Below are 25,083 nucleotides of genomic sequence, written 5' to 3' on the forward strand. Positions count from 1 at the left end.
AATCAAACCTCTGAGGATCCAGACGGTGCTAATCTGTGCTCTCCCTCCCCTCACTTTTGTTAAAGTCCAACATTGATCTTGTAGCTCGTCTGTGGTCGAAGGCATCCACGGGACCGGCTGGCCCTTCTCAGCTCCACCGGGACACTCATTATGATTCTGGAGGTCTGGGCCACAAGTGTTCCGGCATCATTTTGCCAAATGTCCTCCCTGAGCTGACAGCTGAACCCAAATCCAGGGCTTCTGTGAGCAGGTTTGTAGGCCAGAACACCTGGTTTGCCGGCTTTCCTCGATGCCTCGTAAACGTGTTCACAATAGCTGATAAATGTGAGGTTATTGTTTCAATGGGCAGGATAAAAACGCTGATCTGATGTGATCTGGATGACATGCTGACGTTTCAGTGATGGATGGTGTTTTCTTCGGGGTTATTGTGACGGAGAGGAAGCTGCTGCTTCCTGCAGAGTTTATCAGGAGCAGATAAAACTGTACCAGGCTCCCAGATGGACCGGTTCACCAGACAGTCTTCACTTTTGTTTTCTGGGAGATATTGCAGCTGGATGATAGAATCACAAACTCAAAGTTGAGGTTTGAAGGGAACAATTGTCTGTTGTCACATTTCTCCAGATGCTCAGTAGCTCAAATGTCCAGTTCTCACTGGGTTTGCATAAAAATATTAGTCGACCTTTGGCTTTACTTATTTTAATTGCGTGACTCTCCAGCAACATGGAGATTAATGTGTGTGTGGTTTCATGAGTTTACAGTGAAGCCTAATCAGTGGAATAGACTCAATAATTCAAAGCCCCCCCCCCCCCCCCCAGATTTAATGAAACATTCGGGCAGTTACATTAAACAGCTGCTGCTGCCAGAATATTAAACATAGTGGAAATCTACATTTGTCTTCATGATCAGTCATTCACACACCAATTAGTTCTATTTGAAAGCGCAGTGACATAAGGAAAAACATCTGCTGTGTGTGAGGGTGTGTGTGTTACCTTGAATAAAGACGCCCTCTCCCCCCCCCCCCCCCCCTTCCTCCCTCTCTCCTCCCTCTCTCTCTCCCCCCTTCCTCCCTCCCCCCCCCTTCCTCCCTCTCTCCTCCCTCTCTCCCCCCTTCCTCCCTCTCTCCTCCCTTCCTCCCTCTCTCTCCCTCCATACAACGGGGGCTGCGGGGCTGCAGCATCGGCAGAAAGCGTCGCGGATCCCCGTGAGCGCCGATCGTCGTTGGGGGGGGGCTGGTAATCCACCGTCACCGGAGTGTATTTCTCCTCTTTCCGCTGTCAAAGCAAGACCAAGTTCACCGTGCAAGGAGGTTCAGATTTGCGCAGCATAGGTAAGGTCGTTCTGCACAAGTTTGCGTCTCTCTGGGGAAGTCATCCTGTTCTCGAGCCGAGGGTTTGTTTAAGGGTAAAAACGAGGTGTATTGGGAAGTTTTAACGTGCACTTTTGAAACTGAAACGACTCGATTTTGCCGAGCGCAGATGGGTGGGCGCTGCCGGCGGGTCTAACTTGGTTCTATGAGTCTCATTTAACGCAGTGGCGGTAAAGTTTGGGTAGTGTCACTTTCCTCAACAACCTGTCCAAAACACAAAATGGTTCAACTGCGGGGGAAAGTGGGTTTTTTTCCTGCGCGTTACTGAAAGCGACCAGTTGTTTTCTTCCTTAAGTTACATTCGACGTTAATCGTCTTGTCCGTAACCTTGGTGATGACTGAAAGACCAGATTTAAGAAATGTGATATAAAAGTCTCAGAGAGACTCTAAAATAATGGCCAGCGTGCGCCCCCCGTGCAGCTTTCTTCTTAATGTGCGGTCTGGTCCGCGTCCTTTACGCACGAGGAGACCGCATAAATTCCGCTGAATTCCCCATAAATCGGCACCTTGCGCGCGTGCAACAGTTTTAATTACTCTCGTCAGCACTAACGAAGTCTATTTTACTCAACTAAGATTTAAAAAGCACTTGATTCTGCGCGTTATAGAAGTCAGTGAACACGCGCAGTAGACGTTTAAGCATGTGTTTCATTAGTCTTAAAACGAACACCTTTAATATGTAATTGCAGTAGCTGCTAATTGAAGCCTCGTCGCCAGTTCTCTTTATGGAGTGACAACGTGTCTCGAAGCAGCAGAATTTACGTGCGCACATGGACCTGGGAGCGATCCCCCTGGCTTCGAACTGCGTTTAAATACTGGAATTAAAATGAAACAACAGTTGAATCTTCTAAAATGTGGGTGCCGCATTTCCTATCGAGAGGTTCTGCTATCATAGGACCCTGAAACTCTGTTCAAGCCGGGTCCATACAGGCGCTGTACGGTAGCCTGTGGCGATCAGCTCCAGGGGCCTGGCTCCAGCTCTGAACCCTCTGTGCACCATCAGGGATAATAAATTCATTTATAAAAGGTTTTGGAGAATGTGTTTCTGTTCTCCAGAGTCATGTGAGGTGCTGAAGTGCTGACATTCAGCAGCAAAACTCCCTTTGATGCATCTACCACGTGCAACACCTGATCGTTCCAGGTGATATAGGTATATAAAGGGGTGTGTTCCACACACTGCGCTGTCATCGTCATCTCCAGTAAATAACTGTCTATAACTGGTGCCCCCCTGTGTGATGTAGCAACAAGAGCCAGTCCATTAGACGTCAGCTGCATATGTGCGTGCACGTGTGGTTGAACGCACTGCAGATGAGTTGTGCACCACAACCACATTTTGGCTGAACGAATAAAACATGTTTACATGGTAATCCAATACTGGGAAGCAAAAAAAAAGAAAAAAGGCACGTGCTTGTACCTGACGTGCGTGACATTCACAGCGTGGATGGAAGATTTGTTTGTTTGTGTGTTTACAAGGCGGAGGACTGATGGATGATTGGCTGAATTATCGGTAACACTCCACAGAGACACACGCCTCCTCCTCTGCCTCCCACTGCCTGTCACCCAGGAGTGGCCAGTCTGCTGCGCACGTGTCTGCTGCTGTTGGCGTGCCCGGTGAGCGCGCAGGTGCGCACGCCTGAATGTTGTCTCGGCCGTTGCCGCTCAGCCGGCGGCGCTGAGTTTTAGCAGAGATGTAATGCCTGAGTGGTTCATCTGTCTCTGTCCACTGTGCCAGCAGCTGGGTGATAAAATCGATTGGAATGTAAAATGCAGTGTAAAATAACAGTTTAGGCTGAGGAGGAGGGAATTTCTCTCAGTTTGGGACTAGCAAACAGCCTGAAACGCCCCAGAAATGGGCACAGCATCAGCCCGCCACTGTGCCGGGGCTCTCTGCCTCTGTCACTGTCGGTGCCAAACCTGCAGTGAGCAATTCTCTAAACAAGATGGTTAACACCCTTTAGGAGTTGGAGGGAGAACAACAGCTTCTGTTGTTAGAAAACTCACCTACTTGGATACCAAAAATCAGGAATTGCCTGGGGCAGTGAAGGGGCACCGCACGGTTGAACGTACCCACCTCATGTTTGCATCTTCTGGGGGAGTTCAGAGAATTGTAGACCTGCTCTGTGCCTGATGGTTATCGGCAAATCGGTCACCTGCCGATTGGTGGATCATCCAGGAGGGATTGAGTTTAAACCCCGAGATGGCTGCCACCTGAGAGCTCCTCATCTTCCTCAAACTCCAGCTGGTTTCTGATGTGTGTCGTTAAATTGTGTTGTGGGGAGTACAAAAAGTGAGAGTGACCTGCCTTTTTGTGTTATATATATTGTTTTTAAGGTCAGACAGGTAAGTGGTTTTCTTTTGATTTTCACCTGTCAGGTCAGAATTTTCTTTCTCTTATTTTGGGCTTAAGTTCACTCCGATGAGATTAGTTTTGACGAACCCTTTAAGTCTAGATTTTTGGCTAAGAGATGTCTGGAGCTACATAAATCTTTGACAATTAAACACTTTTGTTAACTGTGGATAATCTTCGTTGTTGTTGGCCACTTGGAAGCTGGGGAGGCGCTTTGAGTTGCGCCCAGAGCTGCTCCACCGGTCCAAACAGAACCATTCGTGGTTATGTGTAGGAATACTTGGAATGAAAAAGATTCTTTTGCCTTTGGCTGCCTGTTTTTCTCAAACCTTGCTGGAAACTAAAAGCAGCATCACGTCCAAATTTTTCAATTCAGTCACTACAAACCTGGCTGGAAACTCTCCTGATGCTAATTGGTGGACCAGTTTTTAAAACATCCGTGTGGTACCTTTGTTGCCGTCCCCCCTAACACAGCCTGAACCCAAATCTAGATCCTGGAACAAAGCATGTGCTCCTTTTAGTTTAAATATCTACCGAATGCCTCAAGTAAAAATCTGTTTTCTGAAGGAAATCTGAAGCAAGACTTAATGTTCTGCACAAGGTATTTTCTGTGGAGTCCTTTTGAACCTTTAAGAAGTGATTTTAGTATTCTTCCTGGCACATTACAAGAGCTATAGGTTATATAGTCCGATCAAATCTCTGACCCTTAATGGTTTTTCCAGCCCAGTTGCACATCTGTTAATGTTCCCAAAAAGCTCCAGTTTAACTGAAGTCTTTCTATTCCGAGCTGTCGGGTACCGTTCACCACGTTCCAAATCATCTTGCACTAAAATGGTTACTGTCTGCACGACGACTGTACTGAATTAGGAATGAGAGCAGGTCTTAAAGTGTTGTTTATCAGAACAAGTATGAAGTCGGAGGGGGCGATGCTCCATTTATGTTCATCCCTGCAGCTGCCGTGGAGCCTGCAGACAACACACTCACATGCCGTTTTAAAACTAACACGCTGTTTCGAGACTCTGAATAACAATCAAAGCAGACGCCCTCGGAATGTCAGAGCTGTAAACAATAGGTTGGAAGCGAGCGGAGGCTTGAGAGGAGTTATTAAAACTGTGAATCAGGCCAACTGCAGTTCTCCACTGCAGCCGGAGCTTTGACTCCGGGAAATGAATCAAAGTCGCCAGGATATGGAAACCTCCTCGCTGCTGTAAAATAAACCTCAGTGCCTGAAGACGTCCTCAGTCGAATGTCGTGTTAAGGGGGAAATTTATTGGATTAGAAAGGAAACAAGAGCTGACACAGCGAGACACTCCGATGGATTTGAGCTCTTTAATTTGATCGTTTCATCTCCTTTGGAGGCCTGAATTAAAATATTTGAAGAAGGGCGCACCTGCAACGATCATTATTGAATCCCGCCGTTTCTTCCACAGGAGATTTAACACAGCTTCACACACCTTATTGGTGTATTTGTCATCTGAACCATCCTCCTGCTTGTTTGATCAGAGGAGGATGGTCCCAGTTTGGGGCAAACCTGGATAGCTCCAGAGATCTGAGATCCTGCCCCTGCACAGGCAGGAGGCTCTACCAAACATTTCCATAATCTCACAACTGGTTTCCTTCTCTCTGATCCTCTCTAGTGCGTCTTCAATACGTTGGTGTCAGATATTTGTTTTGACAGTTTCTGCCCTGCCTTATCACCTCTCTATTTCTGTGGACAGGTGGCACGTGTGACAGGAGAAGAACAAATGAAGAGAGAACAGAGAGAAAGAGGATGAGAGTTAGCAGACCACCCCTGAGATTCCCTGTGAACAATCGGAGGCCCTCTCTCTGCCTGATTTTGATTTAAACAGCTTAAGAGGATTTGCCTGAAGAGCCAGAGTCCTCCTGACTTTAATTCAGCGGCACTTTTCATGGCTCCAAATTAAAAAAAAATAGAAATATCTTCCTCGCCTTCGTCGTACGAGCTGCAGACTTCTGCCATGGAGAAGACATATTCATTAACTGCTCACTACGACGAGTTCCAGGAAGTGAAGTACGGGGGCCGCTACAGCAGCGACATCCTCAGCAACGGCATGACGCTTCATCTGGGGGGCAGCTTGGACCGTCACATGGGGCGCAGCCGGGGAGGCGCCTGGTCCAACAAAAACAAAGATCTAAGCAGCACCAACAGCAACAAAGGGATTCCCCGGTGGAGCCGGAGAGAGATCTGTCTGCTCTCCGCGCTGGTCTTTGCGGCGGGCCTGTGCGTCATTCTGGGCAGCATGCTGACACTCAAGTACATCTCCCTGGATTCCCAGCAGGACCCTCAGTGCCGACAGGACTGCCAACGCAAACGCACCCTGTTGCGGGCGGCACGCTTCATCCAGGCCAATATCGATCCCACCATCCAGCCCTGCCAGGACTTCTACTCCTTCGCCTGTGGCGGCTGGCTGAGGCGCCACGGAATCCCCGAGGACAAGCTCAGCTACGGCATCATCACCGCCATCGGAGAGCACAACGAGGAAAAACTGCAGCGCCTCCTCCTGGACCCCATACAGAGGCACGGGCCAAACTCTGCAGAGCGGAAGGTCAAGGAGTTCTACCGGTCCTGCATCAACATCCAGGAGATCGACAAGCTGGGATCTGGACCCATGATGGAGGTGATTGACAGCTGCGGTGGGTGGGACCTGGCGGGGGCTCCTCCTGGTGCTGCTGGGTGGGAGACGGAGGGTGCTGCCCAGAGGCCGGACTTCAACGAGCTACTGTACAGGACGCAGGGGGTCTACAGCACGGCCGTCTTCTTCTCCCTCACCGTCAATGTGGACGACAAAAACTCCTCCAGGAATGCAATCAGGGTGGGAGAAACAGTTTTTAGAATGTTCCTGTCGCCTCTAAAGAAGCATTTCATTACGTAACAAAACGATGTGTGTAGGTTGACCAGGAGGGACTCACACTGCCTGAGAGAAGCCTGTACCTGGGACAAGATGAGGACAGTGTGAAGGTTGGGTCCATAATGTTTCATCCGCTCACTCGCTCCTCAGTGTGTAGTCCACACGTGCTCCGGCACCACGACCCAGAAACGTTGCACATCCCATGGTTATCCGTCATCACATTTCATTTACTCCAGACATTTTGTCCATTTATACCTCATCTGAACACATCTCCTGTCCTTGTCCTGCCTATTTGCCCCCCCCTCCATCTGTCCTATTTTCCCTGCTGCCTCTTTTCTCCCCCACTTCACCTTCTCCCCTCCGCCACCCGCTGGGCTTTTGTTTTCCTTTCCACTCTGCCACATGTCGCCGGCCGTTGCAGATGATGTCCTGCCCGCTCACGTCGGTCATGGCTGATGTCAATGCGCTTTACAGATCCTGGCAGCATACAAGGCCCTGATGGAGCGTTTGCTGAGCATGCTGGGAGCCGAAGACCCCACGCAGAAGTCAAAGGAGATTATAGAGCTTGAGACCAGTCTGGCCAATGTGAGCCGATTGTGCGTGTTCATGTACAGGCATGATGTGAGGGGGCTCATCTAACAAGTCCTCTCTTCTCAGATCACTGTATCGGAATATGATGACCAAAGAAAGGACATAAGCACCATGTATAACCGCATCACCCTGAGGCAGCTGCAGCGCATGGCGCCAAGCGTGAGTGTCACCATCCTTTAGAACCCAGGATTTATTGTTTTTATCATCCTTTTTTGAAACATATTCCTCGTAGCTTCACTGGAAACGCCTGTTGGACCGAATCTTTCACGACACCTTTTCTGAAGATGAGGAGATCGTGGTGCTCGCCACCGATTACATCCAGAAGGTCTCAGACATCATCAAAACCACTTCAAAAAGGTAAAAAACAAAAAATGTTGGGGCATGTCGGTGAAGGTGGAGAGCTGTCTTTGTGGAGGGGGGAGATGAGAAAAGAAAGATGAGGGTGCTGATATGACTGGAAAATCCAGGAAATTAGAGACAGGAGTTTTTGATTTGATACTCTGAGCATGACTCTAATCAAAGTAATTGCCTTTGATGAAGTGCGTGTGTGTGTGTGTGTGTGTTACAGTAGCATCCCTTGTTCGTGTGTTAATGTTATTGATCTCCTCCCAGTGTTCTATAGCACCTGCAGCCTCAGACATGTGTCACAGGGCACGTATGGACACACACACTCCAGGGGGCCTCACAAAGGTGCCACAGGCCAGAATGTGACAGCCCATAAACACACAGCAGCAGCAGCACTCAGGGCAGGCAGCTCAAACTTTTGCCATTTATTTGAGACTGCAGCCAGGCCTGATTGGAAAGAAGCAATCATAGATTGAGGTAATTTCATAACGCATAACATTCCAGGAACTTCAGCGTCAGCCATTTTATTACCTCACCTCGCCGTTTCCAAATGACTAAATCATAATGTTGAATGGAGCAACCTCCATCGATTCAGTCCGGGGCCGTGGCACCACGCTGGAGCGTTGATCAATCAACTAGAAGGTAGAAGTGACGCCATCAATAAAAGCATAGTATGTGTGTGTCCTAAAGTGTGTATTTCCCAGCTCTACTGAATAAGTTAGAGGAAGCAATTGTGGACAACAGCTATTGGTGACTCACAGTGAGTCCCTGGGTAATGTGATGACCACATTACCCAGGGGCCCCCACCGTCCACTTAGCCTGACCAGCAGATTAGATTTACATGTAATTAATATTCTTTGGTCCAGAAGTGTTTGCGTTGTCCAGTAAAGGATGGGATGTTCCATCCAGCTGTGGCAGCAGGGGCAGATTTTCCCCGTTTTCCATGTGTTTAGACCACTAGTGGTCACCACATCACACACACACACACACACACACACACACCTGTAGGCTTTTACATTGATTTAAATATCTCTCCATATTTAATTTGACTCATACTTTTGCCCTTCCTCATCTCTTGCCCCTCCCCTTCTCCATCTGCTGTATATTTTAATTTAAGTGCATACATACTGAGCTATTCTTCTCAAGGGTAATCATAACCCTCTGTCTCCCAGCTATTAGCGCAGGTCCTCTTTTCCTCAGGCCACAATGTGCTTTTCTTTCCTGTCATTATTTTGCACTCACTCCTTTTGATGGTGCTTCTAGGTTTTAACATGTTGTCGAGGGAACAGCATTAAAATGATTTGAAATTATACCTGAGCTGTTTTTGCCCCATAAATGAACAAAAGCTTGTTCTATCAGTTAAAAATGACAATGGCAAAAATGTATTTGGGAACGTGAAAGGGATAAAAATGTCTCAATTTCAATTTAGCTCTGGGACCACAATGGGGGATCCTGTTGTCACACACTGAAAAATAAATGGATGAAACAAATGTCCATTTGCCTAAAAGCTCTGAATGTGAGTCCACATTTATTCTGCCCAAAAAAGTCCTTTTGTAGAAACTTTTTCCTCTTCCTTCCGGCTCGTTCAGCCTGTTGTTTTTTCAGCATTATCAACCCACCTCGCCTCTCTAAATAATACTTCCAACTGTTTTCACGTTGTGCTCCTCCTCTCACAGTTCACTTTTTGTTCTGTTGCTCAACAAGGACACACACACACATGCACACACTCATACACATGCACACACACACACAGACACGCACAGAGGGTGTTCTTTTGAAGAGTTGTGCTAAACCTCAAATCCTACTGTTTCCTCAAAAATATTACTTTTTTTTCCACTGTGTGTAGAATAAGAACAAAGAAAGAGATATTTGTTCATAAAAACTACATAGATTGTAGCTCTAATCTCATAGGAAAGGTCATATTCTTCATCAAGAGTGAAAATAGAAGAGCATAAAGTGTGTTTATCAGCAAGTACAAACAGGTTTTAATCTCTTTAATTGGACATTATAGAGGTGAAAATGTGACGTACAGACGGGCTGATTTTATCTGTCTCGGTATTTTTGTGCTACAGAAGTACAGAACTCTTCCCCTCTTTGGCTTTAGGTGCCCGCATGTTTCATTTGATACCTGCTCCCATCTCATTTTCACCTTTCTTCCCATCAACACCTCATCTATCCCTCCTCATCACTATTCCCCTCCTTCTCCATCATCTATTTCTCTCCATCCACTTCTAAATTTCCGTCTGTGATCACTCTCCAGGCTCTATTGACCAAGTCGCTCTCCTCATGGTTCTCTCTGCCCCTCTGACGTTCTCACCCTGATTGAATCCCCCATCAACGGGTCTTCTGACAGGAGCAGTCACACCTCCATTTCCCTTCTTTCCCTCTCTGTCTGGTGTGTGCACGTGCGTGCGTGTGCACATGTCACGAGCAGATCACTCCTCACTCCTCTTCTCTTTCTCCTCGACCTGCTCTTGTTCTCCTCTTGGGATCAAATGCATATTTTCTTTCTTATCAGTTTGTGAATTTTCATGTTCTTCAGGTGTGTTTCAGTGCATGAAATGTGTGTGTGCCTGTGTGTGTGTTCACGTCCAATCAAAAGAAGTGCCTCACCTCCTGCGTGGTCTTTAAAAATGAAACTGGACGTAGACCTGAAGGGTTTCCATGAATCCACTATTCTCAGTGTTCAGGTTCTCCTCAGAACTACATAACAGAGGTAACAAGTATTTTCCTGCTGTCATATGATACCGTCGATGAGTCTGTCCTGTTTACCGCGGGGTGGCACATCTTTACCTTTAGTGGTGTGTTAATGTGGTGTTCAGGGACTGCGTCGTCTTTGTCTTCTTAACTAGCCCCGTTAAAATCCAGTCCAGCTAATGAGCCTTCACTCCGTCCTGCCCTGATTAAGAACTGCCTCACAGACCCTCTGCTTCTGTTTGGCGCCGCGCGTTTCATTGAAAATGCTTCGGATTCACGCTGGTTCCTCGGGGAAACAACAGTTGTCGTTCTCTTTGAAGAAAACCAGACCGGAGCTGAAACGTGCGGCGTTCACCTGATGGTGCTCCTCATCCAGGATACAGTCCTCCTTCATTCCCTCCTACTCTCCTTCCCAGCTTCCTCTTCCTTCCCTCATCAGTTAAATTCACAGCAGGACCCCAGGGGTCTGTTACCAAAGGTATTTTTGATTAGATATCTGTCATGCATACCAAAATACAGGTTTAAAATAGAGGAAAACAACAACAACAACATGCTGTGAGGTTCCCAGGGAGCCACGCAGTGGGAACGTGGGGCGTTTGTCCCCGCAGGACAGATCAGATGCGATGTGCACTGGAAGGACCCCCCAGCACTCCGTCAGCTGGGTGAGAAGACACAGCTTGAATGCATAAAGGCCTGATCCATTATCTCCCCCCAGCTCAGCATCTCCCTCACCCTTCTGCTGCGTCGCCTCCCTGCGAGTCGCTCAAGATCGGAGGAACTCCTCTTAAATCGCCGGGCCCTTTCGCCCCCGCCAATCACCATCTCTCTCGTGCTCTTTCCACAACTTTTCTGACTCTTCACCGGCTCAGAGGGCAGATTGGAAAACAGAACTTTGGTCCAGCTGGAAGAAAAGATTGCAGTTCGACGCAGCAGATGCCACTCAACATGAGGAGTGTGCTGAAGCGTCTCGTTAAAGCAGAAGTACCTCTGAAGGGAGAATAAACCTTTAGCAGCCTGCATTTGATCGCTGATAAAGCCTCTCCATCTCCAGGAGAATCCAAGTAAAGGATAGAAAATGTGAACTCCGAATGTATTCCTCCTATATTTATCCTAATTACGTTCTTACCCTTGGGCTAATTTAAGATAAACCTTCAAAATAAAGTACGTTTACAGTTTTAAAGGATAGTTTTTCTTTGCTCACAGTATTTTTAAAAATCTCATTTATGTTAAAAAGCAGCTCGAATGGCAAAGGTAACCTTAAATATACACGTTTAAATATTGTCTTTTATTTGCAGGGCAGTTTTGCATTTGTTGTTTTTAGATTTCGATTGTCGGAGGAGATCAAACAGAAATAAGGCACATTTACCACTGCTGAGTGTTATTTTAAATATAGTTTCTTCATTTGCTGTGACGGTCTCATCATCATTTCGGCTCTCAGTTGACATCGCGGCCGCACAAACAAATTATGGGCTTGAGAAGCTTTTTTCATCCAACAAATGGAGGGGGAAACAAGGCTTTTAAAATAAACCGTCAACGGTGAAATCCTGACAGCTTTAATGAATGTGGAACTGTTTTTTCAGGGTTCTCCACAACTACATGCTGTGGCGCATCGTGGCGGCGCTCAGCGAACACCTGTCCACGGCTTTCCGCAGCACCATCCACGAGTTTTCCCGGGAGATCGACGGCACGGAGCAGCAGCTGGACCTGGGCCGGCTCTGCCTGACTCAGGCCAACAAACACTTTGGAATGGCTCTCGGGGCCTTGTTTGTCCAGCAGCACTTCTCCTCTCAGAGCAAGGCCAAGGTACCTGCAGACACCCCGTGGACGAGCTTCCTGGAGCTCGTTAGGAACCGCGGTTGTGAGGTCGAGATCCATCAAGCTGAAACGGCCACTTTATTTTTAATTGATCGAACCCTTTTCCTTCAGTTCCTGGTTCAACAATATGATGAGAAATTTGGCTGCAATTTCCACTGGTTTTTGAAAAAGACAAGAAAAAACGACCAAAGAGCTGCCCTCAGTCTTTGTTGGGCAAAACCTTTTGATGATAATAAGATGAAACATTCATCATTTCGGAAGATTTTCAAGCATCCGCCCTCGTCACAAGTTCAATGGCTGTTCTTTTTTTGGATTCCTTTTCGTCCTCTTGAGTTTGTTTTGCCGCACAGAAGGTGGTGACCTTCCTCTCATCTCTGCCCACTCACTCCCCACTAACCCTTCTATTTCACCTTTAGCCCTCCTCCATGTGTTTTCATCTCATTTGCCAGGTTTTTTTTGCAGCTTTCCGGGCTCGTGCGTGTTGTTTTGTCCTCTGATTGCGTTGTTTAGGTCCAAACTCCGCCTCCTGGTCCACATTTGTCCTCTGGGTGCAGAGTTATTGAAATGCTCGATATCCTGTATTTTCGATCATTTCGTACTCCTCTTCTCTGCCGAGGTTGAAATGTCCACAAGGTTTAAGACCTCATTATCAGCAGGCGTGGGCTGGTTGCCAGCGGCAACCTTTGAAGTCTTGACCGGCCGCTCGATGCTGCTTCCGTCATACTGGACATTGATGAGTCTCAGGCTCTGACACTGAGAATTCAGCCAGAAGACGGAGCTGAAATTGGTCTTTTCTCCCAGATGAGGAGAGTTTCTCCTGTTCAAAGAGAGTTCAGCTGTAATTGCTGCAATTAGCATTTTTATGGTACATTAGAATTAAGATAGTGATTTATGGCATTAAAAAGATCCTGCCGAAAAATATTCCAGCGCTTTCATCATTTGCTGCTCGTTAGCAACCCATACTGAGAAGATTTAATTAAAATGATGATATTAAGATAAAAGAAAATCAGGAAATAAGGGCACTGAGATGAAAACAAAACCTCCATCTCCAACCTGGAACTTTGGCTGATCGGTTTAGAGCAAAAACAACAACCTTGCAATCCGGTGTCGTGAGAATTCTCACTTCACTCTAACAATGTTGAAGGCGGAAAAACACATAAAATGGACATTTTCCTTTTAAAATACCATCTTCCAGGTTCAGGAGCTGGTAGAGGACATCAAACACTCCCTGGACACCCGCCTGCAAGAGCTGGACTGGATGGACGAGACCACTAAAGAGGCGGCCAGAGCAAAGGTGCAGAAGCTGACACACACACACACACACACACACACACACACACACGCACTCACGCTGCACCTGAGGGATCCGATTAGTTTCTGAAAAGAGTTTAATCACTTCTTTCTTTCCACTGCGCTCTGATTGATTGCCGGGTTGGACAGATAGGGTATGATGGAAGACATCAAGGGCCTGACATTGAGAAGTGAAGATCGTCTAATCCGGATCTTTCTGTGCTGCTGATTTAGGGTCTGCGTGGCAAGATATCCCTTCTAATACTTTTACAATCAGAAGTTCTAATCCTTTAAGGGGACCAAGCTGAATATAAAGAGCTTTCCTGTAATCCTATTACATTGGGTTTGCTTGATTAGGAGTAGTAGTAGTGTGTGTGTGTGTGTGTGTGTGTGTGTGTGTGTGTGTGTGTGTGTGTGTGTGTGTGTGTGTGTGTAATGTTATTACTCGTAAGGTGATGATGCACTTGCACATGCACATTCCTCCATCGCTCCCTTTTTGTCCCTCACAGCTCAAGTACATGATGGTGATGACAGGATATCCAGACTTCCTGCTCAAACCCGAGCTCATAGACCAAGAGTACGGGGTGAGTCTGCAGCTCCGTCCTTTTATGGTCGTAACACATCACAGACTCCCCTGTCGCGTCTGTGCTTCTGCAGTTCGAGGTGGACAAGAAGACGTATTTCAAGAACATCCTCAACAGCATCAAGTTCAACATCAAGCTGTCTGTCAAGAAGATCCACGAGGAAGTGGACAAGACCACGTGAGTGTGTTACCTTCACACGGTTTAGCTCTGCCCCCCGACCGAGGAGGCGTTAGATCGCCCCTCCGCGTCCGACACTCGCTTCTGCCTCCACGAACCCCTTTTATATTTCTGATACACATTCGCCGCATCTCTGAATTAAAGCCAGCGATAAAAAAGCCACGCGCACAGCGGGAGGATATCCATTAGATTTGCTTATCTGTCGCAGCCAGGCAGTAGTGAAGCGCTGTGGGACACGTGCGTTACGCTCGCGTCGCTAAACAGCTGTATGACAAACACACACACACACACATTATCACCAACAGAGCAAGGCCGCCATCGCTCCACGTCCACGTTCCTAGAACACTCTAAATCTCCCGCTGCAGAGCCATCAGTCTCTCTCCTCTCAGGCTTTCGGGCTCCTTGTTTGGGGGATTTTGTGCCAATCAGTGATTCAGGTTTTGAGTGGATCGTCGTGAAGGAGCTGCGTGGTTTCATATGCAGAGCAGGACCCTGGACGTGGGGCCACTGGATGGTTCCCACCAGGGCGTTTGAACGGAGATACTCAGAGGTGTTTGAGACGCAGCTTAGGAATATTTCAAGTGCTTATCGAGCACAAACGCCGGCGACGTGCGTGATCTCGTGATCAACCACATTTATTTGCTTCTCGTCTCTCTTCAGGTGGCTCCTCCCTCCTCAGGCCCTGAATGCCTATTACCTTCCTAACAAGAACCAAATGGGTAAGGGTTTTTTTCTTCTGCACACATAAGGCTGTTGTCTCTCTGCACACGCAAAGGCAGCCGTCACCATCACCGTTCTGGAGGAACAGGGGGCAGACGCCGTGACATCACGCCGCTGCGCGTCTGCGTGAGCGTCTGCGTGAGCGATGTGTTTAAAATCCAGGAGATGCTGCTATTTAGGCTCAGCAATACTGTGACAGCAGCATCGCGAGGCGACAGACGCAAAATTGTTTGGAAAAAGAACAAAAAAAGAACAGCAAGTTGCTGATGATATGGATATTATGGCGTGTCTTGTCTTCTCCACCGGGTCAATGAGAAGGATCAATTATCCCGTCAATGGGAATCGTTCTACCAGCCAGACGTGGTTTCATGGGGGGAGGGGTGCACCGTCCTTCTCCCTGGGGGGAGACACAAGCGGTAACACCTGCCTGAGTTCAACAGGTCTAATGCTGCAATGTCATTGCCCCCCCAAACACACACACACACACACACACACACACACACACACCCCTCCCACCCTCTATCTCCGAGGTCGAGTCCTCAGATTAAATCTCTCACAGAAAAATCGATGCCGTGCTCCCCAGGCGATGCTAAAAGGACAGGAGGAGTCTGGCAGAAAGTCATCAGAGGCCCCCGGGATGCTCCTTTCTTTTAGTCCTTCAACATGTTATTTCTTTAATTCGGTTCAGGTTATTTTAGCGCTCAGGTCTTTATTCTTATTTAATTACTGTTCCTCCTTGATTACCCACTTTGGAATAAAGATACATTAAATAAAATAACACCTTAAATGAAACAGATAAGCTACTCTTCCTTTACATGTTCATTTGTTTTGCTCATTTATTGTATTTGGACATTTCCAACTGTTTGTCTCTTTATTCCTCTGCCAGTCTTCCCCGCTGGCATTCTTCAGCCCACGCTCTACAACCCAGAGTTCCCACAGTAAGTAGCCGTCTTTCTGTCCCTGCTTTCTCTCAGGGATGCTGCCCACATCGCCATGGCAACAGAAACTTTAGGGTCAATAAGTTGTTCTGGCGTGGCGAGCCAGTCCCTCGTACAGAGCAGGACCGTGGACGTCTGACCACCCACACTGGAGAGTTCTCACCAGGGGAAAAGGGGAGGTGTTTAGGGTGTTTGGTGCACTTCTGCTGCCTAAAAAGTCCCAAAACACCTGATAAAACCAATTTAAACCAAGGGTGTATGACTAATAAACTAAACTTGAACCTGAATTCCTTTCTTGAGGCAGCGTATCAGGAACAGAGCCAATCTGACCTTACCCACGTCACCTTTTCTGCTCCCAGGTCGATGAACTATGGCGGGATCGGAGCGATCATCGGCCATGAGCTGACCCACGGATATGATGATTGGGGTAAGATCAGGAAGCTCTCCAGCAACAACGATAACAACCAACTCTCAATCTCTTGAACTGTGAATACGAGTGTGAGCTGTTTCCTTGCTAAGGCTGCACCCTCCTCTCCTAGTGATGCAATGGTTTATGTCCTTAGGGGGCCAGTACGATCGCCACGGGAACCTCAAACAGTGGTGGACAAAGGAGTCGTACAGGAAGTTTCAGACGAAAGCCGAGTGCATCGTGAACCTCTACGATAACTTCACCGTTTATAACCAGAAGGTGGGCCTGTGTGCACGAGGCCTTAGGCTGAAAGTCCGTTAGCGCCGCTTTGTTAGGGCTGCTGATCTGGTCCTCGTGTATGTGTAGGTGAACGGTCGCTTGACGCTGGGGGAGAACATCGCAGACATGGGAGGGCTCAAGCTCTCCTACTATGTAAGTAACGTTCCGCTCCAGAACTCTTCCCATCCCCACAAAACTCTCACTTCCTGTCTTTCATTCACTCTTCAGGCATATCAGAAGTGGGTGAGGGAACACGGGCCAGAGCGGCCCCTGCCCGGACTCCGATACACGCACGAACAGCTGCTCTTCATCGCCTTCGCCCAGGTGAGCGTGATATTTACACGCTAACATGAGTTCCACCATGAGCTGATGAACCACACCTATTAGGCACAGAACCGTCCCTGCTCGTCTATTTGTTGTCAATACTATTGAGTCACATTATTGACCAGTGGTGTATTTTTAGAAGCTTTTGACACTTTTTTCTCCAACAAATTGACAAAAGGTGTTGTAACAAGCACCACCTGCCAATGATTGAAGTGCTTCTTTTCCTTCAGAACTGGTGCATGAAGAGGAGATCTCAGTCCATCTACCTGCAGCTGCTCACTGACAAACATGCACCAGAGCACTACAGGTAGAGCACAAACATGAAACCTACACATAAAAAGGTCCTGCTGTTGCTGCTGTTGAGTCCCTAAACGCCGCAGCTCTACTACATGATGTTTCCTCTCTGCAGAGTGATCGGCAGCGTGTCGCAGTTTGACGAGTTCGCCCGTGTTTTTCACTGCCCAAGGGGTTCTCCCATGAACCCTGTGGACAAATGCTCCGTGTGGTGACCCCCCCCTCCGCCAACCTGAAATACGCCCCATCGACTCCATCTTCACATCCACGTCGCACGCCCGCGGCAGGCGTGATCATCGATGTTAACAGGACATCCCCCAACATCTAAAGCCTGATCTTACTCAGAACACAAGGCAGTGAAACATCAGAACAGTTGATTTTAACTCCATCTTGGTACTATAGCATGGCTCACATCACCATTATTATGTACATTATATATATTTTTCTATATTTATTTATAAATCATATACTGTATTTTTCTATTTACATAGATTTTGCATAGAGTCCATAAGACCATGTTTAGTTTTTTTTCCTTTTTTCTAGCATAAACATGAGCGTAGATTGTCAGAGTAAGAGACTTTAATGACCCGATGTTAAAGTCTCAAAGGCCTGCTTCAAACCGACCTGAGATCAGGAGCAAACTGCAACCAAATGCTCCCGGGCGTTACTCGGTGTGTCGATGCTGCCCTCTTACGGCCACAGAGAGAACAGCACTTCAGTGTCGTGGCGTTTGCCTGCATTGCTCCTCTTGTTACTGTGAGTGTATGTACTGTATGTTTGTTTGTTGGGGTTGGGGGGGTGTTGTTGTTCTGTTTTAATCAAGATATCTTAATTTGGTGGTCTCATGATGTGTTTCTCAGGGTTTGTGGCAGCAAATGGGGGATCTGTGCTTACCTTATTGTTCAGCTCTTGGGCAGATCTATACAGTATTCAACACTATTAACGTTTTTTCTGGCTTCAGTTAAAAATTTAAATCAAACAAGTCTGCTGTCAAATTTTTCTCATCCAACTAATCACTAATTATCAGCTGTAACACTCATGACAGGATACATCAATGACACATTTGTACACAGCGTTATTAAAAGCAACTTTTGTACAAACGGTCTATAAAACTTTGTAAAGTGGGTGATGTATCAAAGGTCTTATGGTACAGTTTGTTTCGATGAGAGTGCATGTTTTTCTGATCCAAACCCAAAGAGGACATACATCTGTGATTGGACGGCTGCTCCCTTGTCCACTGTCGGTCAACGTTTAATGTTTAAATAAACACAAAGTCTCAAAGTGTTGTGTTCCTTTTTTTGTAAAATGAACCCGTTAGATTTATTGCTTCCTTCACCTAAATTATTATTCCTCCAAGTTATATGTTAAATTAAAATTAAATTATTAAGATTAAATCATTTGAATATAGACAATGGCACTTTATGAAAGTCAATAAAACGTATTTCATTTCGAATTTGTAAATGCACATATCATGCTGCCACCATAAAACTTAAGAAAACAGAACGTTTTGACCCGTGGTACAACTATATTGTTAATTTTTTTTATGTTCTGTATTGATACAACTGAGGAAAACCGAGTGTCCGAGTGTTTACCTCATGTCTGTTACAGTCTGATGTCACTTCACAGAAGCCCACAGACTGAACCTTTACCACCTTTGGCCTGGGAGGAAAAGGTTACATCGATTGCAAGTTTCTTAGAGCTGACTGTGATGTGCTTTCATTTCGAGTCCAGGGACAGTTTGAATGGGGACAGGAATCGAATGATTTAGTGGTCTGTCATGACATTTTTATACAGTGAACTTACAGAGATGAGGGTCTGTTATGGTCCATGAAACATAGTGATTGTTTTTTCTTTTACACATACTTGCTGGAATACAGTACCTTGGCATGCACAAATAATTGAACAGATGTGAACATTTGTCATTTCAATTCTGTTGTATGTATTGTCAACTATTTCATATTAAAATAACAACATTAGACAAAAAGCATCTTTTTTTTAATCAAAGCAAAAATTACTTTGGATTTAGACGTGCAGCCATCTGCTGTCGCTGCTATAGCTAAACTAATTGCAATATTTAAAAGAAAGAAACATTGCTCAAAACATTGTGAGATCAGGGCGTCGGTGTGACAGTGTTTGTAACAATGAAATCGTCTCTTTTAATATTTATGTCCCACCGTTTCTGGAAAAGTATGGAAACTGAGAATAGAATTCCATGTGTCCGATGCTGTGGCGCACAACAGTGGTGCCCGGAAGTGTTACCCTCCTAATTTAAGCTTCATAATATATCACACATAGATAAACGTGATAGCGTGGTAGAATGACAGGTTACACTACACGAGGAGAAACGGAAACGGCGCTTTGTTTACTTTCCGGAGCTTCTTCTTCGCTACTTCCGGTTTGACTTTTATCGGACGGAAACAAATTATCGGAGGGAAACGAGCGCCGTTAAGCGGGTGGATGGGTTAACGCAGTGCACAAAAGCCTCATCTAGCTTTCATTTACAGGAGGAAAAAAACGGTTTGATCGGTGTTTTCCAGTTTTCTGTGTTACACCTTTTAAAGATACGAATTTGTTGTTTACAGTTTATCATCATTAATCAAAACATGGCTTAAAATCACATTTTGTCATAAATTTTAACGTCATGCGTGTATATTCAGTTTGAAAAACAAAAAAATCCAAAGAAAGAAGAGAAAATACATTCATTTAAAAACATGAAAAGTAAGAGCAACAAATAATATTTTTTGAAAAGCTATTGCTCGTAGTGCCGGTTCCTCCTATGCGACACCCTGTGGCACTGACCGGTATCGCAGCATTCCTGACGTTTCACTTTCTGTTTCCCGCTGACAGCACGAAACTCAATCAGAAACCTCAAGATCTTTTTTCCCCCTGTTTTTTAAGGCGTTATTCAAAGATTTGTGTCAATGGATACGAAAGAAGATATGCGCAAATGCGGACAATGGTAAGGATGATTTCATTACATCTATAAGAGGTTGGAATTCTTCTTTCCAGCCAGTCAATTGGAGACTAGTACGCAGGTTTCTGGCAATGACGACATTCCTCGGCTGTCTTTAACTCCAGTGCTTGATCATTCCAACATAAACACGCATCTGTCCCATCTCTCAATCAGCCACAAAATGGTTGCAGAAGCAAACTTTGCACTACACGAAACTCACTGCAGACGCTTCTTATGTCTCTGCCCTGAGTGTGATGAGACGGTTCCCAGAGAGCAACTGGAGCAGCACAGAGAAGAACAGCACAGTCTGGTACACGCACACGCACACACACACACACACACACACACACACACACACAAGGAAACATAATGATTAAAACTCTGTTTGCAGGTGAAATGCCCAAAGTGCAATAAAAAGGTGGAAAGTTGTGACTTGATGGACCACCAGGTTTGTCTATTGCGTTCCTAAGCGTAAAATATGGAGAAAAAAACAACTGAAAACATCTCAATGCCTTCTCTTCTTTAATGCTTCCCTCCCAGTCTGACCATTGTGCCGAGCGTCTGCAGACCTGTGTGTTCTGTAAGCTGGAGCTGCCGTGGAAGGAGCTGAGCCAGCACCAGCTCGTCTGCGGGAGCCGCACGGAGCTCTGCGGGGACTGTGGACGCTACGTGACCCTTCGGGACCAGGCAGTGCACGAGCTGAGCTGTCCGGCCACTTCAGCTCCTCCTCAAACAAACAGCAAAGCACCATCAGACGCCAGTAAGATGTCGGAGAGGCTGTGGTTAAAGCGGCAGAGCTCCAAACATGCGTTTTCATTCCCTCTCCTCCGCAGCCAAAACCAGCGTGAGGTGTGAGAGCTGCATGACATCAGTTCCTGCGGAGGATGTTGAGAACCACAAGGTGCGTGCTTGAAGGATTCTGCAGAGCTTGTTGTCTTCAGTGGGAGGTTCATCTCTTCAGTCTGAGGCTTCCAGACACCTTCAGAGCTCAACCTCCATCTGTGTGTCCCCATCCAGCTGAGGTGTCCTCCATCAGACTTTGACGATCTGGATCTGAGGACGTTCTCCGCCCAGAGAACTCCTGTGGTCAGACGAGACCTGGCGGCGTCCCTCTTGGGCGGGCTCCCTGAAGGAGGCGACGACATCAACACCTGCCCCCACTGTCACCTGGCGCTGCCCATCCCCACGCTGCTCTGGCATCAGGTGAAACTCCTGCAGCTGATGAGCCGCTCCATGGTGCTGTTGCCTTGGTAACAGGCCTGTCCTGTTCTCCTGTTCGCAGGTAAAGTGCCAAATGCACCTACAGAGGAGATAACCTGGGCCACGAAATGAGCTTCCCGATGACTGACGGCATTCCCGATGATGGAATGTTCCGGCTGCTAAATCAGTTGTTAGAAATGATTTCAGATCAGATATTTAAGTCACAAGTGAAATAAACTATTCAAACACGCCACAACAAACCATTAATCAAAAGATGGAATGTCTTTTTATCTGAACACTACACAAAAGGAAAACTACGGATCTGGAAAGATAAACTGCCGTATGAATCTTTTGCAAAAGAAACGAATGATTCAATTTGGGGATTATGGTGACGGCTTAACTCTCTAGTTGAGATGTTTCAGTGAAGAAGTCACGTCAAAATCACACGAGTCCAAATTTTAAGGGACGGCTCCTCTCTTTGCTGCCTGCTCAGTATCTGCAGGCGGTGACGGCCTCCCTGTGCTGGCCACACACCACCTCGTCCATGTAAAGGTAGTCGGCTTTGCAGCGGATTCTGTGCTGCAGTTCCAGCTGACAGCGAACCAGAACCCTCTCCTTCTCCTCCGACTGGACCAGAGCCTTCTGCAGTCTGATGTGAAGAAAGAGAGGCTGTAGACTTAAAATCTTTACTTTTATAGAAGATGCTATTTCCTGTACTGTTTCAGCTAAATAAAACACATTTCCCGGGGTGTTAGCCTTACCTGGAGGTGCTAGCCTTGAGCCACTGGATCTCTGAGAGCAGGTGGGTCTGTGCCGGATCACAGCATAGCTCCTTGGAAGGCCTCTGGTTGCGTGAAGTCAGCTGGGCCTGGGCTTTAGCCAGAGCCTGTCCTGTCTCCTTGATGGCAACGCTGAGATCATCTCTGATCTTCCTCTGGCTGGACAATTCTGGCAGAATCTAGGAGAGATTCTTGAGTTACAGCACCGCTGATTCAGACATCCTCTCTGTGCTTCTACCTCAGCCAGTTGATCCTCCATCTGGCTCTTGGCTGACTTGATCTCCTGCACGTGCAGCTGAAAGGCGGCCGCTGTGGCCTGGAGCTGCTTCTGCATGTCAGTGAAGGTCTGCTCCAGGAGGGCCTCTGCCAGGGCCCTGAGGGAGGCAGAGTTGGCCTTCTGCTGCTCTGCTCTGGCCATGTTGACATGAGAGATGCTCTCCCACTGCTTTGGACTCACCAACAAGCTGACACAGAGGAGTTCAAATCCAAATCAGATCCCATCATCTAAGCACCTTTGTTTTTGAATTTGTGTTTACCTCTGCTGGGCAGTACCGATGATGGGGGGCTGTTGCAGCTTGGGAGCGTGTGAGGGCATCATGGAGCAGGAGAGGTCAGCGTGCTGAGCTTCACTCTTCTCCTTCAGATCCTGCTCTAGAGTGTACTTAGCAGATCGGTTCAGTCTGACAAACAAAAGGTTTTTGTGTTGGTGGCGACGCCTCGGTCAGAAGAGAATTCAAGAGTCTGTCCCTCTCACCTTATCTGCTCACTTATCTGTTCCGACACACGCCGAAGAGCAGAGGCCACCCCCTCAATGACCTCCCTCTCATTCAGCAGCTCTCTGTCCACCTCATCCTGCAGCATCTCGGGCCCTCGTTTCCTTCTGGGGGGAAACCGACATAAACCTTACAGTACTGCTGTTACTTCATAGGAGGATGGACGACGCGTCATCCTCTTCCCGCCTGACCTTTCCTCCACGCAGAGGAGAGTCACTCTCAGCGGCTCCCTGCTGGCCTCCAGTGCTTTGGCCACTCTGGTCTGCAGGAGGATCAGCTCGTCAGTTTCCACGACAATCTCCTCCAACTTCAGCTCCAACTCTGTCTTCATGAACTGGACCTCTTTGACTCGTCGATCTGAAAGGCAGAGCAGACAAAAACATGACCTCCCACTCCTGCAGCTGCTGCCCCGTGACGCTCCACCTCCTCTTACCCAGTTTCTGGGTCTGATCGTTCTGCATGTCTCTGCATCGTTTGCTGGTTTCCGAGATCAGCCGTTTGCATTCTGCTCTGAAAAACGCAGACTGGTTCCGTATGACTTCAGCTTCCAGAAAATTGGGTTTGCCGCCACGGTGAGAGACAGACGCCATCGTCCACCGGTGCCTGCAGGAGGAGTGTAAAAAAATAAATCCTCTTTTGCTCCTAACAGAACAAAATAAAACTCAGTAACATTATGACAGAACTAACTCTTTTCTCAAGAATTCAGGGACATTAGTATTCTAAGTTTAGCCAGTGCGGGTTATTTAAAAGGAGGGGTGTCGGAATTCCATGATCCAACCACGTTTTCTGAACTACTGTGTGGAATTCCACCTGTTTTCTGCCTGGGAAGACGGAAAACCCGACAGGATTTAGACTCAAGGAATGGGTTTTAAATCTTCCACCTCCGCATTTCAGAAGAAAATAATTCAGAAGAAAACGAGCAGGTGTAATAGTTTAACTTTATCTAATAAATATTTAGTCTGGGGTCACTCTAATAGTGGCAAATGTGGCCTAAGATCTTAAACAAGTCTCATTTGATCATCTTTACCGTTACGTCTAAATTGTTCAAAACGTCAGCGCGTCTTCCGATGGAATCTGATATAAATCAGTTTCCACATTATCCATCTTTAAGTCTCACAAGTAGGCTAAGTTTCTTTCAAAAACTCCGAATATAACATATTCTGTCACCATACCTTGCAATGTTCGCTTCCGGTTGAAACATACGGTTGCTGTGACAACCGATGACGTGACGCATCAGGACGAATCCTTCGTCTTTTCGGCACTTTTAGGGGGATATTAATCTAGTAAAATCATAGAATTTCAATAAAACAACGGATCTCATCTTTAAATCTGTCAAAAGCAATTACTTTTCTATCCAAAAATAGGAGGGAAAATCTCTTTTGCTTACAGAAACTCCTTGGCCCATCATCACTTCCGCACAAACTCCAGCGCGTCTCCTGACGTTATTTCCGGAGAAGAGGAGAGGCCAGGAGAGGAGAAAACAGAAACAACAACAAAAATCAGTCTTTTCCCGCGATTGTTGTCACCTTGACGAGTACATTGCTGAAATCTGTTGACCGGAGCAGTGGCTTCCTGGTCAGTTTTAATCACCTCTTCCTCCAGAGTCAGGGCTGGCCAGGTTAATCTCCTGTAAACAGGATGGAAGGGGACGGTAACAGAAGGGGAGCGGAGGCCCATATCCCATGAAATACATTTCCCAGCGTCCTTTGCAGTAACCTCTCCTGCTGGTGGTTGTTCCTTTATTCAATAATAGTCTCACCATACCGGCACCTGTGTAATGTTCTGTACATTTTGCCTGGTTTGAGGAACACAGGTAATGTAGCCCTTTCCGATTCCTGGATGCGGTCAGCCGCCACCCTTCAACTTTCCAGGAGGTCTCCCAGCACAGCCAGTACATGGTCGTGACGCCACCTTAATCAGCCCTGTATGACCATAGTGAGAGACAGACGCCATCGTCCACTGGTGCCTGCAGGAGTGTCAGAAATCCTGTTTTGTCATAACATAATAGGACGAAACAGTATCAAAGAAACTGGTCCAGCCTGTACAGGTTATATGTAAAACAGCTTCTGCATTTCCAAATAAAAGCAATACAACTTTATTGCATTTATTGAGGTCTTCCTTGGACTGTTATCAACAATTCCTGAACATTTCGTTCAGTTTCATTAGTTCTTTCCAAACACAGAGATAATTGCTTTCGGTGACAATAAAGCTTTTAGCAACTTAACATTTCAGTGAAAAAAGGGACCATAAGTTGTTTAATCAAGAAAATGGCATTTATTTCTTTTTAATGTCTTTATGGTCCAATGCATACGTTAGCAAAAAAAACTATATCCTG

At 46.7% G+C, this 25,083-nt stretch overlaps 3 protein-coding genes across 4 annotated transcripts; 2 read left to right on the plus strand and 1 right to left on the minus strand.

Annotated features, from left to right (window-relative positions):
* Nucleotides 1-1,137: 1,137 nt before the first annotated feature.
* Nucleotides 1,138-18,324, plus strand: LOC130534594 (endothelin-converting enzyme-like 1). The gene is made up of 18 exons (XM_057048903.1): nt 1,138-1,327; nt 5,429-6,544; nt 6,622-6,690; nt 7,055-7,165; nt 7,238-7,330; nt 7,404-7,528; nt 11,794-12,016; nt 13,224-13,322; nt 13,828-13,902; nt 13,976-14,079; nt 14,740-14,798; nt 15,686-15,737; nt 16,097-16,164; nt 16,301-16,425; nt 16,513-16,578; nt 16,654-16,749; nt 16,980-17,056; nt 17,159-18,324. The coding sequence occupies exons 2-18, from the start codon at nt 5,690-5,692 to the stop codon at nt 17,256-17,258; spliced, it is 2,397 nt and encodes a 798-aa protein (XP_056904883.1). The 5' UTR covers nt 1,138-1,327; nt 5,429-5,689; the 3' UTR covers nt 17,259-18,324.
* A 1,498-nt stretch (nt 18,325-19,822) lies between these two features.
* xaf1 (XIAP associated factor 1) lies at nt 19,823-21,456 on the plus strand. Its single transcript, XM_057049021.1, has 7 exons — nt 19,823-20,002; nt 20,171-20,306; nt 20,388-20,444; nt 20,537-20,756; nt 20,830-20,897; nt 21,014-21,199; nt 21,279-21,456. Exons 1-7 carry the CDS (start codon nt 19,965-19,967, stop codon nt 21,309-21,311), a joined length of 738 nt encoding a protein of 245 aa, XP_056905001.1. The 5' UTR covers nt 19,823-19,964; the 3' UTR covers nt 21,312-21,456.
* Nucleotides 21,457-21,459: 3 nt separating this feature from the next.
* tekt1 (tektin 1) lies at nt 21,460-24,429 on the minus strand. 2 transcript variants are annotated; one of them, XM_057048963.1, is made up of 10 exons: nt 24,339-24,429; nt 24,136-24,184; nt 23,921-24,009; nt 23,182-23,390; nt 22,940-23,105; nt 22,730-22,855; nt 22,512-22,655; nt 22,214-22,439; nt 21,958-22,154; nt 21,460-21,845 (listed from the first exon to the last, which is right to left on the minus strand). In XM_057048963.1, the coding sequence occupies exons 2-10, from the start codon at nt 24,154-24,156 to the stop codon at nt 21,686-21,688; spliced, it is 1,338 nt and encodes a 445-aa protein (XP_056904943.1). In that variant the 5' UTR covers nt 24,157-24,184; nt 24,339-24,429; the 3' UTR covers nt 21,460-21,685. The 2 variants fall into 2 exon arrangements, with proteins under 2 accessions (XP_056904943.1, XP_056904944.1); XM_057048964.1 differs by having other exon boundaries at nt 23,182-23,351; nt 24,339-24,425.
* Between the last annotated feature and the right edge of the window lie 654 nt (nt 24,430-25,083).

This window comes from Takifugu flavidus, chromosome 12, assembly GCF_003711565.1.
Source record: "Takifugu flavidus isolate HTHZ2018 chromosome 12, ASM371156v2, whole genome shotgun sequence".
Classification (NCBI taxonomy): Eukaryota; Metazoa; Chordata; class Actinopteri; order Tetraodontiformes; family Tetraodontidae; genus Takifugu; species Takifugu flavidus.

Coding starts and splice junctions, on each gene's coding strand:
- LOC130534594 (XM_057048903.1), top strand. CDS start 5,690: ATGGAGAAGACATATTCATTAACTGCTCACTACGACGAGTTCCAGGAA. Junction 12,017..13,223: donor CCTCTCAGAGCAAGGCCAAG/GTACCTGCAGAC, acceptor ACCATCTTCCAG/GTTCAGGAGCTGGTAGAGGA. Junction 14,080..14,739: donor GAGGAAGTGGACAAGACCAC/GTGAGTGTGTTA, acceptor GTCTCTCTTCAG/GTGGCTCCTCCCTCCTCAGG.
- xaf1 (XM_057049021.1), top strand. CDS start 19,965: ATGGATACGAAAGAAGATATGCGCAAATGCGGACAATG. Junction 20,003..20,170: donor ATGCGCAAATGCGGACAATG/GTAAGGATGATT, acceptor TCTCTCAATCAG/CCACAAAATGGTTGCAGAAG. Junction 20,898..21,013: donor AGGATGTTGAGAACCACAAG/GTGCGTGCTTGA, acceptor GTCCCCATCCAG/CTGAGGTGTCCTCCATCAGA.
- tekt1 (XM_057048963.1), bottom strand. CDS start 24,156: ATGATGGGCCAAGGAGTTTCT. Junction 24,010..24,135: donor TGATGGGCCAAGGAGTTTCT/GTAAGCAAAAGA, acceptor TCCCCCTAAAAG/TGCCGAAAAGACGAAGGATT. Junction 23,106..23,181: donor CGATCAGACCCAGAAACTGG/GTAAGAGGAGGT, acceptor TCTGCCTTTCAG/ATCGACGAGTCAAAGAGGTC.